The following is a 16,429-nucleotide window of genomic DNA, read 5'->3' on the forward strand; positions in this document are numbered from 1 at the left end:
TTCTCCAGGGTGGTCCAAAATAATGCCTCCCCTTCTGGATAAGCAGAATTCTGAATGCAACACATGTGAATAACCACTCTACAATTCCTGATTATAAAAACTCCTAGCTGTGGCAGTCCTGTGTGGATTTGTGGCTTCACTTTTAATTTCTATAGCTATTCTTTCAGTCTGGTAGGTTAAATTAAACCTTTTCATATGCTGGCTTGCAGGATACTAATTACATCCCCCCAGCCTGTTGTTACCAGAATGGCCCTAAGTAAACTAAAATGTTTTTTCCATGTATATCAGTTTTCTCCTGGGGACTGTCATGTAAAATTTGTTTGCTTTTTGAATATCTAATTACCATGCTGCTGAGTGGGAATTTGGTTGTATTTTATCACAGAAATGGGAGGAGGAGAGCTGAAGTGGAATTGCAGGTCAGTTTGTAACACTGCAGGTTTTTCTATCAGCTCTGATGGCATTTTGTTATTGATAGCTGGGAACAAGTCACAGGCAGGCAGTTCATGGTTCTTCAGGCTCTGCTTCAGCCCCTGGGCCTGCAGCTGAATTGCTGTGCTGAGAAATGGAGCTGTTCAGCTCTAGTGTCTGTCCTGTACTAAATGAATTGTTGGTCTCCACCTCATTCCTTGTGGACACCTCTGCTGTAAAAGCTGTGTCTGTGTCTGCATGAGCAGATGTAAAGCTGTTCTCTGTGTCAGCAATAAATGATCAGCCCTGAGCTGGGGGAGCAGGGATGGCACATCCCTTTGTAGGATGCTTGTCACAGTGTTCTTTGCTTTTCACCTGTTTGGTAGCCCAGCACAGCAGTGGAACATCAAGCACCCCTGCTGAAAGGCAGAAGGCAAACTCCTCTGTTTTGGAGGTGAGGTCTCTTGCAGGTGCAGGTGGGACTGGAACAGGTGCAGAATCACAAATAGCTGAGTTTGGAAAGGAAATCTGGAGATCATCTAACCCAGCCCCTCTGCTCAGCTACAGCAGGTTTCTGCAGATCTTATTATTCACTCAAATTTTGAAAATCCCCAAGGATTGAGACTCCCTGATATCCCTGGGGAACCTGTTCTGCTGTTCAGTCACTCTGTCAGTGACCTAGTTGAAAAAAAAAAGTAATTAAAAAATACCTTATGCTTAACCAGCACTTCCTGTGCTTCAGTTTGTGCCCAAGGACTCACAGGTCCTTTTCTGCAGAGCTCCTATAACTTATCTAGGAAACACCTGCAAAATAATACCTCTAAAACAAACTAATTGTTTGCATTTATGTGCTTCTGGAGCAAACTGATATCATGGATTTTTCAGCCTTTCCCCTATTGTCAGGCATGGTAGGATTTTTGCCTTTTCACCCTTTGCCGCAATGGAAATTTAAAAATTATTCAAGACATTTGAAGCTTACTGTGTGCAGGAGGCTGTGACTTAATTGCTGAATGTCATTAAAAGAAACATCTTGTGGTGTACTTGGGGCTGGCTGTGTGCTCAGAGGAAAGGCTACACACCACACAGGGTTTATCTTATTTTATGGCTGAGCTTGACAGAAATCAGTGATTGTGGCAAAGTGCTTGAATTCCCTATAAAACTCATGTTTCAGCATTCATTTATTTGCATATTGAGTGACAGCCTGTTCTTACTTGTTTTTAAGATTACTTTGGTAGAAATGACAGTGTTTTAGAACAAATGTTGTCCCTTGTTGAAGAGGAGAACTGCAGCATCAGTCATCTCCAAAGCATGAGTTACATGCAAAGCACTCTGTTGGTACAACAATCAAGCTGGATGTGGCAGCACTGAAAATACTGCAGTCTCCAAACATCAGGATTGTTCTGGAAGTGTTAACCCAGCTGGGCCCCGTGCCCAGGGTGCTGCATGTCTGTACCTTGGCAAGATGTGAAATCTGAGCATCCCTCTCAGAGCAGCCAGGCAGAATCCGCACCTGGCAATGGGAGGCAACAAAGCTTTGGGCCCAAGTGTTTGAGTGTGTCTGACCCAGGGTGACAATGACAAACCCAAGTGTTTGAGTGTGTCTGACCCAAGGTGACAATGACATTTGCAAAGTGAACCCTCTGGTCTTTTCATCAAACACAGCCTGGTTTAGGGAGTAGCTCTGTAAATGCATCCTTGGCTGCAGTGGATTTCAAGGAGAAAATTTTGTTCTGAGGAATGTGTATGGGAACTCATTTTCCCCTGGGTGGTCATTATGGAGATTTTGGATTTCAGTTCATCTTCCAACACTACTCTGTTACCTTGCACCTCATCTTAATTTGTGAAAACTTTTTTTAGGAGTCTATTCTATTGATACACTCAACCATTTAAATTTTTATTTTAATTCATTCCCTATCAGAGGGGAGACACAACCAAATCCTTCCTTTTCCCTTGACAGATAAATCCCTGTGACATTTTAAACCTCTCTTTATATTGCAGTACAGGTAATTCTGGAGCTGTGGGATAATCTGAATGGAAAACCAAATGTGAGTGAGGGAACTTGGCTGAACCATGAGCAGCATAATTTGGTCTGGAGGGCAGAAGTCACTGAGGAGTGCAGTGAGGGAGAAGGCCAGGGGTGATTAATGTGTCATTTGGTGCAGCAGCAGGTATATAACAAATACAGCTCTGTTCCATTAACCACATCTGCCAGGCCTTAATTGAAAGAAATCATGTTCTGAGTATCTGAAATAGAAAAAGGTTTAATACTTGAATTCTTTTTGATCTTTAAATGGAACAGTAACAGATTTATGCAGCTAAAGAGATTATCTTTTCATCTTCAGGCACATGCACTGTAAAAGTATTTTTTTTTTCTCGTAAATGCACTGAAGTGCATCTGGTTAGTACATCTCAGTATGGAGTGACTGTGCTTAGGACAAAGTGATGACAGCCTTTCTTGCTGAATTATCAATATTTTCATCTTAAAGCTTCTTACCAGAAAGTATGGAGAAAAGGAGAAAAAGCCAAGCTCTTTTGGGCCAAGTGTGCTTTTCCACAACCTTTAAGTGTTGCTTTCAAGGTCTCATAAAAGTTGTTGTAAATATTGTCCCAAAGAACTGATAGAAAGATTATTTTTGTAAATTAAGTTGCAGAATAAAGAAGATTTTTTTTCCTTGTTAGAATTCATTGCAGATCTGTTTAGACTCATGAAAAATGTCTTTGAAGTGACAGACAGACAGATCTCCCTTTGGGTGAGTGGGAGAAGATTGGTTCTTCTTGGGTGGAGAGATGTGCAATTTCTGCCCCAAGCTGCAGCATGGCTGCCAGGGAGCAGAGCAGAGCAGGGATGTGAGTGTAGGAGTGAGTTTGTGAACTCACCAGGAGTGAATTTGTGAACTCACCAGCATTCCTTTCCATAGTGAGCACCAAGGGAGCAATAAAATAAAAGCTGGTGCAAATGTCCCATTTTTGTTTATGAGAAGAGAGTAATTTGTTATTCTCCATTTCTGGCAGTGTCTTGTGAGTGTGGGATACTTCAGATAACAGTGACAAAGTCTGCTTTGGATCAGAGTGAGATATGGATGAAATTCAATTTTATGTTTTCCTTCCTTTGAGTATCCATTTTTAATGTGTGTTTAATGTCTGTACTCGTGTATTCCCCTTATAAAGGGATGTCTAAAACCTGCACTGTTCATTAGGCAACGCCTGGGGACCATTAAAAGTTTATTCTCTGGTGTTTTAAAAAGTGTGAGGGCCTGTTGTAGTTGTTTACTGCAGCTTTGTTTGTGACAGCCTAAATTAACCAGTTTACTTTTCATCATCTTGTGTTTATTTCTGTAAGATCAGTTGCTGTGGCTGAAAGATTCTTCTGGAAAGGAAATGAGGTGGCTTTAAAAGGTCGAGTGTACTGTGACCTCTTTCTCAGCTAATTATTGTGTAGTGAAGGATGTCTGGCAGTCTAAAGTTAAAAAAAATAAATAATTGAGGAGCAGAGTTTCCATTACAGCTCATTAAGTAAATCTCAGTGCATTGCTTGCTACTAAGAAACCCTACACATGTAGCTTCTGTTAGAGGAGCTTTGCAGGGAAAACAGCTTTAATTTCATTCTCCTCACCTTGAAGTACATGTCCTCATCTGCTAGGAGTCAAAAATCTAGATATCTGCCAGCTGCAGTGCAAATCAGCATTTTAATGCTTTACAGCTGCTTCTCTATAGAAGTTAATTAGAAATGTGATTCAAACACCCTCTGCCCATGTATGATATCTATTACTGGTAATCATAGCTTCTGCTATTTAAACCTGCATTTGGAGTGGTATTGACAAAGCAGCTGTTTCACACTGGGACTTTGGTAAAGGTGGAAACTTCTTCACTCTTCAAAAAGCATTTAGCTTCCTCAAAATTGGAAGCTAAATGCTGCTTCAACTGAAAAATAAAAGTGGATAAACCAAAGCACATTCCTTCTCTAGTTTTAATTGCAGTTATATGTTCTTAGTAAAGAGGTGGCACACAATTCTGCCAGTGTAGCATCAGTTCCTGAGGAGCACTGCTGCCTGTTCCCCACATCAGGGATGCACTGATGGAACACAGTAATTTAACTCTGCTGGGCAGGGGAAGCCAAAGCTCCAGATTTAAAAGCAGGGACCTTCAGCTATCAGCCTTGCCCTGTCCTCTGTCATCCAGATAAAATTAATGTGTTACTTGAGAATGGTGTTGCCCACAAGATGGCTTAGTTTTGGTATCAGTGCAGCTGGAACGGGCCTGGATTTGTGCTTCAGGATTTAATAGATTTATTGACCTTTCTAGCAGATGTCACTGACTTACTGTGATAGCTGCATTTCTTGTGAGTAAAGTAAACCAGAGTGTTGGGAACTGATGGTGAAGAGGCCTAGAAGAAGAGTAAAATGTGAGTTTGTAAATTATACTTCTGGCATGGCAGAGTTTGTTACTCCAAGTTGCTTCTGTGTGTTCTCTCTGCAGCTGTATTGCTATTTTTTTCATTTGCCAAACACATTGTTTTCTGTTCTCTGACACACAGACTACAGGACAGACCTCCTTCTGCTTTGTCATTCATGGTTATTAATGTTCAAGCATCATTGTAGGACTGAAGGATTATCAGTGAGTTTTCTAATATTCAAAGTTGGCTGCAACCCCAGAGCAAAAACCCTGTAGTTCTCTGCTATTAATTTTAGGCTTCATAGTTGTTCTTCCTCACTTAGACACTGGAGATCAGAGCCTGTGGGACCCAAAGGGTGCATTCCTACCAAATCAAAGCCACTTTCAAGTGAGTTACATCTCTAATGGACTGTTCTCTAACAAGACAAAAGTCTGGAGCAGATTTCTCTGTCAATCCTTGTGCTCTTTCTGGAGTATTTCCTTTTCTGATGATTTGCACAGAGCAAATACTTTGAGGCCAAGAAGTTCTTTGCCTCTCTCAGCACTATTCATGTACAAAGCCAGCCCTCTGAGGACTGGTTTGTTTTGGCATCTTTTTTTCTTTTTTTTTTCTTTTCCCCCTGCAAAACTCAGTGACTTTTAAGGCTTTAATCTTGCAACTCTGATATGTTCCAAAATGTTTCAGTAAGAACTGTCTTAACACTTCATCTGCCTGCATCTCTTCAGATGCTGGCAAGTTTTGCCTTGCTGTTGGTCATGGGCTTTAGGCTCCTGTCATGATGCACCGTGCAGAACATCACTGCCAGCAGTGGCTGTGTCCTGGAACACTCCCTGGGCACAGAGGAGGCTTGGGAACAAAATTCTGAGATGCTTTTGCACCCCTCCTTGTCTCTCCAGTGCCCAAAAAGGAGTTGATGGTGTAGGTTCAAAGCAATTAAAGATTTTGAGAGTGCAGGAATTCCTTTGGTTAAACAACCGGGCAGACAAAGCTACTGGTGTGGCCTTAAGATGAGTGCAGAGATTGCTTGGGTTGAAGGCAGGAATTAGGGACAGTAATGCCCTTCCTTGCCAGTCACCATGGCTACACCAAACTTGAGCTGAATATTAAGTGTACTGCAAGGAGTTCTTCCCTGTTTTGCAGCTACAGAGGCTGTGTAGGCCAAAACCTGCATGTCTCCAGTGAGTGTGTGCCAGCACAGCAGCTCTGAGGTTAAAAGCAATCAACAGGAAATCACTGAGAGTCACAAAATACCCTCTTTAGATGAAATGTAGTCAACAGAAGAGGAAAAAAACCTAAGTGGGTTGCCTTAATCTTGATGCATATTTAATGAAATGGGAAGGGAGAAGAGTAAACTAATGAGAATGACTTGAGTGTTTCCCCTGGGAGAGATGGTTCTGGCAAAGGGGGAAAAACTGATCCTGTAGGTTAGCCAGGAGGTCAGTGTGCAGGAATTAAGAGGTGATGCACACACCACAGGTTGGGTGCACTGCTCCCAAGGAACAGGAGCTTTAAACCTTTACAGCATGAAGGAAAGATAAGTAAATGGATTTCTCTGGATTCCCTCCGGAAGCAGCAGTTGGAACAGACTCCTTTACAAATTAAACTTTCCTGAGAGATTGAGAGGTTGTGGTGTCACTGAGATGATTGCTCCCTGTGTATTTCCCTGCTTGGAATTGCAGCCTACTAAACTTTCCTTGGGGTCTCAGTGTGTTTATATACTGATGCCAGTAAGTGTGAATTTTCCCATTTTAAAATTACACCTTTGTGTTTGCATTCAGTGCTGGTATCTCCTGAAGGATTCCTGAGCAGGGTTGGGATGTTTGCTGCAGGGTGGAGGAAGCACTGAGAAAGTTCCCTTTGCAAACTGAAGGGTGAATTGATGGCATGGCAGGACAGCAGAAATTCGTGAACGTGAGTTTATCACAGCCCAGGCTCACACCACTGGTCTTTTCCCCACTAACTCTCAACCTGGCTTATTTCTTGGGCACCATTCTTCCACTTCTGTGCACTTTATTGAACCTGAAACAGAAGCTTGGTTTGAAATGGTTTGAAACCATTTAGAAAGAGAACAAAACCAGTAAGGTTTTCAGCAAACCCTTTTAATCTTTGTTAAGTCCAAACCATGCTATATTGTCATGCTGTATTATCATTCAGCTATTGTCCCATGCACAGAAACCCCTTTCCCCCCTCAGATTTTGTTTTTAAAGTTGTGCTGGGACCCAGCACTGATGCAGAATGGGCAGTGGAAACTGGACCCCCACCCATTTTGGAGTCCACCCCAGAACTGTAATCAGTGAAGCCACAAATATTAATTCTCTCCCTTCTCGAGCCTTTTCCTCTTTGTAAGAAGATTCAGCTTGGAAAGCTGTGATCAGCCTAATCAGTTTTCTATTACTGAGACTGGTGCTCATAGTACAATTTGTTAAATCAATTTATTATCCTCCCAACCAACTTCAGTGATCAGAGCGTGAAAACATTGAAAGAAAATTAAAACTAGTGGAAGTGCTGCCTGTTTGGATAACAGCACATTTTGCGGTTTCAAAGGATTACTCATCTGCACCAAAACAGGGAGAGAAGTTAATTCCAGTGATTTAGAATCTTCTATTTCAGGGAGGCCTGGCTTGCACATTATGATGGATTCAGGAAGAAGTATAATTCGTTCTTAAATTGTTAAACAGCACGTTGGGGCCAAGTAGCCAAGTAAAAATGAATGGATTCATTTGTAATCTTCAACAAGCATGTCTGTGTGTGGGAGGGTGGGGATGGCAGGCTGGGGTAACCTGTAAACAAATGCCAGATGCATGCTGGCACTTGAGGCTTTGCTGTTGGAAAGCAGCCAGAATAACCTGCAGAGAAGGGAAATGGTCCTTTTCTGCCTAAAATGGAATTCTGCAGATCCTCCAGCCCTGTCCTCCCGTGCCCTGCAGTGGGAGGGGGAGGTTCCCTGGGTTTTCAGAGGGCAGTGGCTCTCCCATCTCCACAGCTTCAAGATTCCGAGTGTAAACTAGAGCAAAGCACCTCAGCAGGTCCTGTAGGGCAGAGGGACCTTTGGTGCTATCCACGGCATCTGAGTGATGTGGGAAGGTGTCTGGGAATGTTCCTTTTTCTGCAGTGCCGTTCCTTCTGGTTTGGGTTCATTATACACGTCTGGAAAAGGCACTGGAGCTGCAGATGTGCTCCACAGTGTAAAATTCAGAAACCAAATGATGGTATCACGTGAACCAAGAAATGTTGCACTGGCAGGACAGAAGTGTTTCACTCATAGTTCTTTCACAGGACATAAATCACTTTAATAGTTCCAGTCATGGCTGGTATTTTTTTTTTCTGTGGCAAATATTGGCACTCCCTTCCCTGCCAAATACTGCAGAGCTGTTACAGGGACTATAAGCTATTAAAAAAAATAAAAAAATAAAAAAAAATAAAAACAACTCCTTGGACTCTTCTGTCTTCCCCCAGTTTCTGCATATGCTTGTTTTTTTAATTTCTTAGGTGCCTCTTCATGTGGCAGAGTACAATGTTGGAATGAAAAGTCAGCTGGATAGGAGGAATTCCAATCTTGGAAGGTTCTTGCCATGACTAGAGGGATCTGAGGGCAGCTCTGCTTGGATGAGACCACCACAGAAATTTGACCTATGGGAAAAAAAATGCCTTATTTTGGAAAGTTGAGGGATGCTTCTGTAAAGCAGGCTAGCATTAAAGCTTCTCTGCTGTCTTCACACAGCTTTATTTACAGCTCAAAGTAAAGAAAGCAGCAGTTCTTGACTGGTATACACTGTGCATCAACGTTATTGCAAAGTGTGCTAACAAACTACCAGAATAGTTTTTAATCTGCAGATAATCTTACTCTCATTTATATTTTAGGGCTGTGTTACTTTGCCCAGCATAGGTACAGCCATTGGAATCTGTCTAGTTCACCTAACAACTTTCATTAAAGAAAATTGCCCTTGTAATAAAAATTACTCAGTGTGACAAGATTCCATAATATTTTTTTTTTAGAGCTTCATTAAATTTTGTAGCAGTTAACAGCACTTGTTTGGGTTTTTTTTTTTAATTTTCTTTTAAAAGCAAAATTTTGCTTAATTGGGACAATATTTGAAATAGAATGAAATAACTGTTTTCTGTCTGGGTGCATAGAACTTGGGCCATGTGGCAGAAATGGCACAAGGGTAAGGAAATAAAAAAATCCCTTTGAAAACCACATTTTACTGAGTTTTCTGTATTGTGAGGTTGCTCAGATGTCTGTGACTCTTCAGTCAGGCAAAGCAGATGCAATAAACTCTGCCTGCTTGCAGTGCATGATAGAGAAGTCTTAATCTTACAAAATGCAGTGACCAAAGATGGATTTTTCTGCAGCAGCTGGGAGGAGCAGCTTACCTGAGCATCGCCCTGCAGGACAGCCCTGAGCAGGTGTCCCTGCAGCAGGGTGAGCTCACAGGTGCTGCTGGAGCACCTGCAGCTTTTCCTTGTTCTCCCAACCATCAGGGATGTGATTCCTGATGTGTGAGGCGCTCCAGCAGTGCAGCAAACAGCAGGCTCCTCTCTGCAAGCATGGAATGCTTTGGTATTTTCTCGCTGTGGAAATGCAGTGAAGTGCTGAAGAAGCAAACCCAGCTTTTGGGAATGCAGTGAGGAGTCAGTGGATTAGACTTTCTGCTGTGTCTTTGCAGAGTGCTTGCTTGAGAAAACTCCATAGTTCCTATGCCTTCCTTTCCCAATTACACTGTAAAAATGGGGAAATCTCCATTTTGAGCTGCTTGTTCATCAATAGATACCTGTCTAAAATCACCCTGCCCTCAGTCAGTGTAGCAGAGCAGCCATCATCATCCTCACAGCTGATGTGGCCAGGTCCAGTGAGTGTGTGTTCACCTTCTGGCTGTGTCAGACCAGACCCCAGGACAGTCTCATGTTTGGCAGCAGGCTGAGCATGCTGTGCCTGTGTCCCTGGAGGAGTCACTGCAGCTGCCCCCGGTGTCACCTCAGATGAGATTGCACCACAAACCAGAACAGTTCAGAAAGGCAGGTGATGCTGAAATGGAAGTGATGAACACACATTGTTTGGTAGACAAACCTCTGGGATCTCTCATAGTCTCATTTTTCTCGTTTTAATCAAAATAAAGAGCTGAAGAAAGGCTCTTTATATTTTCCATTGGTTTGGAGCTGTGGATTTTTTGAGACTTTCCAGTGCTTCATAGATTTGGCTTGAATAATGTAAGTATTGTGCAGTCTGATCTTCCAAGTGTCTTCTGCTATTATCAATCTCTGGCTGTTGTTAGGGAAATCAGCCTGAGAGTGTCTGTGTGACAGTTCCCTCCTTTATTATAACGAGCACCAGCAGCCACTCTGGTGTTTATCTTGTCTTGGGTACATTAAGTAAAGTCTGCATCCTGGTTTGGGCTTAGCTGATTTATGCTTGAAGTGAGGATTGTTTGTTCTCTGTGATGAAACAATCTTTTGTGACAAACTAACAATGGCAAGGGATGAGCTCTGATGTTAAACACTGGTAGCTTTTCTTTCTTTTTTATTTTTTTCTCTTCTCGTTTTAAGTCTACCCACTGCCTCAGGAAGAAGGCAGCTGCACTAATAATATGTCTAGTCTCTGTGGAAGGCCCTTATTTGAAAAATCTGTAATTGAGTGGACAAAATTTCTGGTTGCTTGAGAGGATCTATTCAGAAGAGACCTGAAAAGAATGAGGGAAAAGCACACTAGACATCAAGAAGTCCTAAGGGCTCTATTGAGAGGGAAACCTATGTAGATATTGTGAGACAATTACACTTGTCAGGCAAAACACTAAAGTGGATCTGTGAAATAAAATCCTGGGGAACGTTAAACAAAGCTTTGAACAGGACAGAGAGCTTGCTGGGAATACCTCAAAAGCAAGGGATGTATTTGGGTGGTGTTTGAAGGAAGGCACATGATGGCTGCTTCAAAGAGCAGGCACAGAGTGTGTGTTAGCACAGGGCTCCTGTCCATTCTCACAGCTGCCAGGTCAGCACCAGGGGGAGAGCTCAGAACTGGGTTAAATTTGTGCTCCTTTGCTCTTTTCAGTGAGCTGTTGCAATGCCCAGCCTCCCTGGTGCCCTGATCAGGGACACTTTCCTGCTGCTGCCCTTTCCAGCCCCTGCCTTTGATGCCTCCTTTGGAAGCTGAGGAAGATGTGCTGTACAGAGTGGAGAGGATGTGTTCCTACAGAAGGCAAATGCCCTCACAGGGTTATTTGTATTTCAGTGATTGCCTCTAGTCAGGTTTTGTTGTGTGAGATTTTAAGGGTTGCTTGCTTAGATGTAAGATAAGAAGTTTTGTCTAGTGAGGCTTCTTTCCTGCATCAGTTACTGACTGCAGTGGGTGGTGTGGGGCATTAATGAACAATCTCTGGCACCCTCTGAATGGGCTTTGCTGTCAAAACTTCAGATGCCTGAAAGATCAACCCATTAGTGATGAGGCCAGCGTCAGCTCAGCCTATTTTTAGGTTTTTCTTTGCTGCTTCACTCTTTGATGTAAAGACAGCTGTGTTCCCCTCGCTCGTTATGCAGACCAAACTTTTTCTCTCCACTTTGGAACAAGCTGTCCATTGTTTTGATCACTCAGTGATCTCTCTCTGCAGCTCTCCTGTTTGAATTCTTGTTAATCGCGGTGACTGCCACTGTGTTAATTCAGATGTGGCTCCAGTCCATGTTCAGTTGTGTAAATATTTCCATATTTTAATGCAAATCTCTGATAAGCATTTGAGGAATCCATCCCCATACACAATGTGGCTGTGCCTGCCTTGCACGAGGAGTATCTGACTAGGCTTTCCCTGGTTTTTATTTATGCATGAGTAGATTGTTATGTTGTGTGTTTTGAAGAAACCACAGAGAACTTAAATGCTCTGAGTGTGGTTTACTTCTGAAAACCAATTCCCCTGTGTCTTTTCTAAATTACAGTGGTTTTCCACAAGTGTCCAAGAATCCTGGCTCAGCTGTCTTTTTATTCCTCTTTCTCTCCCTCTGCCTCTTTCTTTCTCGTCCTATACTTTTTGTTCCTTTTTTTTCCTCCTTCTGTTTAACTGCTTCTAAAATTTTGGAACATCTTCAAAAGATGCTTAGGCACAAGTCTTGCTTAGGCAAGACCTTTAAAAGCAGTAGGTGTTATTTCCTTTTTCCTGTTACTGCATTTGTTACCTGTCACAGACATATTTTATGAAAAATCCATTTGCTAGGATTTTTCTCCTAAGAGAAAAATTTCTCTCTTCTGAGAGGCCTCAGAAACGAAATGTAAACAGTGATTATCTGCTGCTGTGGAATGCAACTGCTGTATCTTTGATTGGTCTCATGTGGTTGTTTCTAATTAATGGCCAATCACAGTCAGCTGGCTCAGACTCTATGGTCAGTCACAAGATTTTGTTGTCATTCCTTTCTATTCCTTGCTAGCCTTCTGATGAAATCCTTGCTTCTATTCTTTTAGTATAGTTTTGTGACGGTGTTCACAGGGGTCTGAGGATGAGGAAAGAGACAGGGATCTGACCCCATGTTTCAGAAGGATTGATTTATTATTTTATGATATATATTATATTAAAACTACACTAAAAGAATAGAAGAAAGGATTTCATCAGAAGGCTAGCTAAGAATAGCAAAAGAACAAATGAATAACAACAGCTTGTGATTGGCCATTAATTAGCAACAACCACATGAGACCAATCCCAGATGCACCTGTTGCATTCCACAGCAGCAGATAACCATTGTTTACATTTTGTTCCTGAGGCCTCCAGCTTCTCAGGAGGAAAAATCCTAAGGAAAGGATTTTTCAGAAAATATCATGGTTACATAGTTTTAATATAATATATATCATAAAATAATAAGTCAGCTTTTTGAAAACATGGAGTCAACATTCTCATCTCTTCCCTCATCCTGAGACCCCTGCGAACACCACCACAGTTACCTGTTGAGTCCCCGCTTCCAAAAGCCATCTCCCTGCGGTGAAGCCAGAGCAGGGCTTTAAGGAATTGTTTTTGCAGCGTGCCAATGTCTGCTTTGCCCCCAGAGCACCTGAAGAAGCGGCTGGAGGATTACATGGCGCAGTTCCCGCGCGTGCGCATCCTGCGCACCAAGAGGCGAGAGGGGCTGATCCGCACCCGCATGCTGGGCGCCTCGGCCGCCATCGGGGACGTCATCACCTTCCTGGACTCCCACTGCGAGGCCAATGTCAACTGGCTCCCACCTCTGCTAGGTGAGTCGGGGGTGCTGAAATTATTCTCACCTGCCGCTTTCCCCTCCCGCTGTAAGTGGGTAAAAGAGAGAGCAAACCGACCGCAAGGCTCAAGTGAATCGTTGGCAATTTGTAGTGTTTAGTGTGAGGCTTTTTTCTGTTCTGGAGTCCTGCACTGTGCAGTAACCTTGTCATATGGTTTTGTTAATTAAAGAGCAGAAATCATATTCTTCTCATTAAATGAAATAATTTGCATCTTGCTAGAAGAGTAAGCCAGCACATCGGCTTACAGAGAGGAATGGCTTTGTGATACAGAAAAGATACATACTTTTTTTTTTTGCATACAGTTTTTGAGTAGCTTTTAAGGGTTTTATCTCCTGTATAACTATATTTAACTTCATAGTCTGCAAGGCTGTGAAAAATACTTCTTGTGAATGAGAGCTGCTGGTGTGTATTTGTGGAACACGGGCACCCCTTTCCGAGGCAGCGCTCCATCTTTGAGGAGGTGTCAGTTCCTTTCAAGGATGACTAATTGAAGGGACAGTGCCTTCTGTTTCTGGTACCTGCCTGCCTCCAGCCAGTACCAAACTCCTTCACAGCCCTGCTGCCAGTGACCTGTCAGAGCTCTCTGAGGTGTGACTTTCTCAAATAGGCTGTGGCAACAATAGTCAAGCAGAGGTTTAAGAAAGAGTCGGATTTTCCTGCAGGATTGATGGATGGTTGTCCTGTTGCTTTCACTACAGTTTATATTTGGCAATAGTTTGAAACATTTGCAGCTTTATGAACCCCAGGGAGGGAGGACAGAATTAGCTCCAGTGCCATTTAAATGAGAACACAGAGAGGATGCTTTGGTTTTTAAAGCACAGAAAGGATTTCTGTGAGATGTGTTTTGGAAGCTGAAACATCATTTTACCCCCTCTGCTCTAAGAGCTAACTTCCAGCAAGAGACCATCTCAGTAACAAAGTATTTAAGTAATTCCAGGTGTTTATGCAGGAATTTATCCTGTGTTGTATTATTTGGTTGGAAGAAAAGGCTGGAGGGGAGGAGGTAACACTTGCATTTCTTGAGCCTGCTGAGAGTACTTGAGCCATTAGTCTGAAATGCTTCCTGCCAGATTCTGGTGTGGCAATTAGGGCTGGGTGGTGCAGTGGGTTATTCCCTGGATCTGGATCTGCACAGAAGGGGTTCACATCCTGGTCACCTGTGGAAATGAGGATTGCACACTGAGTACATGAAGTCTGGTTTTAGCCTGGCAGTCAGTTCTCTGTGCTAGTGTGGCTGTGTCTTCCCAGTCTGCTTCTGGGTGATGGGTGCCTGGTGTTTTTCTCTCAGTGATTGCAGAAGTAGCAGATAAATTGATATAAATTGGAGCATCTGCTCATGAGAGTAGGAACAGGAAGAAAGCTCTGTCATTCTTGGACAACTTCATATTTTGATGCTCTTTTTTTTTTTTTTTTTTGTAATTTCATGAAGAAAGGAACCAGCTGGTGCAGGTTTTTCTGACATGTTTCTCCCATCTTCAGATCGCATTGCCCGAAACCGCAAGACCATCGTCTGCCCAATGATTGATGTCATCGATCACGACCACTTCGGATACGAGACCCAGGCTGGAGATGCCATGCGAGGGGCGTTTGACTGGGAGATGTATTACAAGAGGATCCCCATTCCTCCTGAGTTACAGAAACCTGATCCCAGTGATCCCTTTGAGTAAGTCACTGAAGCTGCTGAGAGCCAGCTAATGAAATAACACCCTGCTGCAGGCTTGGTTTACACCTCAGCACAGCAAAAACCAGGAGCTGGTGTTAAGCTACTTGCTTTTTTGGCAGCTGTTTGCTTTGCTGGTTTAAAAGAAATGCATTGTGTAGTAGCTGTGAACACTCTCCTTTTCATTGCTGTTTTTTGCCACGTTAATTCCTGCAGGAGTCAACATTTCATTGAAAACTCTAATGTGTAACAATTAATGCGGTCATTTATTACTGAGATCTTTCAAACATAACTTAGTATCCTTACTGCTCTGCCAAAAACAACAAATCAATGGTGGGTTATGTGTCATTCCCAGATGGGGGAAGAAGAAAACTTAGCAGAATAATTACAGCAATTTTGATTATTACAGTGCACTGCAGAAGAAAATCTGTGATCAAGTTGTGCTCTGCTGTTGCTCTGCTTGCCAACATTGAGACAGTTCTGCTGTCCTTTATACTCTGCAGTGTTTAAAAAAAACCCAACCAACAAAACACTTTTTGAGGTCAAACTCAAAGGCTTAATCTTACAATAGAAGCAGAGCTGTGTGGAGCATTCAGGTCCCTTGGGCTGAGGTGGTGTCCTGTCGCTTTATGGTCAACTCCCTGCTTGGAGGAAAGGCATTGGCAGGTTCTGAAGGGAGCCTGCTCTGGTTCTCCTCATTTGCAAGTGGGAAATCAGTAGATAACCCCAAAACAACTGTTTGATGCACTGACAGGGCTGTAAAGGCACTGGGAACACTGGGTGGTGGAAAGAATATTTGTCAAATCTTGCTTTGTTTTTAAAATGTTTAGCTAGAGATCTGTGTCTTTGTAATGTGTTTGTAATATGGAGTCTGGTTTTTCCTTAAGGTCTCCTGTAATGGCTGGAGGACTGTTTGCAGTCGATAGAAAGTGGTTCTGGGAGCTGGGAGGGTATGATGCAGGTCTGGAGATATGGGGAGGAGAGCAGTATGAAATATCCTTTAAGGTGAGCCATGTTCTCTGGAAATTACTTTTGTTTTGAAAAGTAAGAATTTGTTCTGAGGCGCAGAATGTGAATGATCTGTCTTGTCCTTACTTTTGTGTGTGACTAAAGGTGAAAGAGCTGGGAATAGTGAGATAGTGCCCAGAAGAATGAGCACTGATGCGAGCAGTGACTGTGAGGGTGAGTTTTGGAGCAGGATTAGCTGGGCTGTGCCTGTTCTGTGGTCACAGCTCCAGTGCAAGCACTCTTCACAGCAAGGGTAAGTCAGCTGTGTGGAGCTCTCTGCCTCTGGGGCTGCTTATTGCTCACCTGGCAAGATGTGAAAGTCTCTTCTCCTCGAGGGAAGGAGGATTCCAGTTCCAGGAGGACTTCAGTGCTCAGCTTGAGAGGAGAACAGCTTTGTCTGAAGTCAATCCAGCTGATCCTGGCTGTGAGGAACTCAAGCTGTTACTTACCCAGGAAGAAATCTTCAACAACTGGAGTCATTGCTGTGTCTGGCAATGACTTTGGGTCATTATCTGCCTGGCCTGGGGACAGTTGTGCCACTGACTGATTGAGCTGGTCAGTGGAGGGCTTTAAGAGTTAGCCAGCTGACCAGAAATCCATACAAAGAGTAACAAGTCACTGTAACCTACCAAGACTGTTGGTACCTGTGCTAGGTTGAACTGTGGAACTCTGAAATACAATTTGGGCAACCCACCAGAATGTCCCAAACCCCTGAAGGCAGGTGCCCAGTCTT

At 43.0% G+C, this 16,429-nt stretch overlaps 1 protein-coding gene across 1 annotated transcript in view; it reads left to right on the forward strand.

Annotated features, from left to right (window-relative positions):
- GALNT10 (polypeptide N-acetylgalactosaminyltransferase 10) overlaps window positions 1-16,429 on the forward strand; it is an 81,424-nt gene that overhangs the window by 45,889 nt on the left and 19,106 nt on the right. The window contains exons 5-7 of the mRNA XM_063168887.1: window positions 12,819-13,004; window positions 14,508-14,691; window positions 15,576-15,693. Of these exons, the coding sequence (XP_063024957.1) occupies window positions 12,819-13,004; window positions 14,508-14,691; window positions 15,576-15,693 (488 nt within the window). The remainder of the gene's footprint in view (window positions 1-12,818; window positions 13,005-14,507; window positions 14,692-15,575; window positions 15,694-16,429) is intronic.

The sequence above is a fragment of the Melospiza melodia genome, chromosome 14, assembly GCF_035770615.1.
Source record: "Melospiza melodia melodia isolate bMelMel2 chromosome 14, bMelMel2.pri, whole genome shotgun sequence".
NCBI lineage: Eukaryota > Metazoa > Chordata > Aves > Passeriformes > Passerellidae > Melospiza > Melospiza melodia.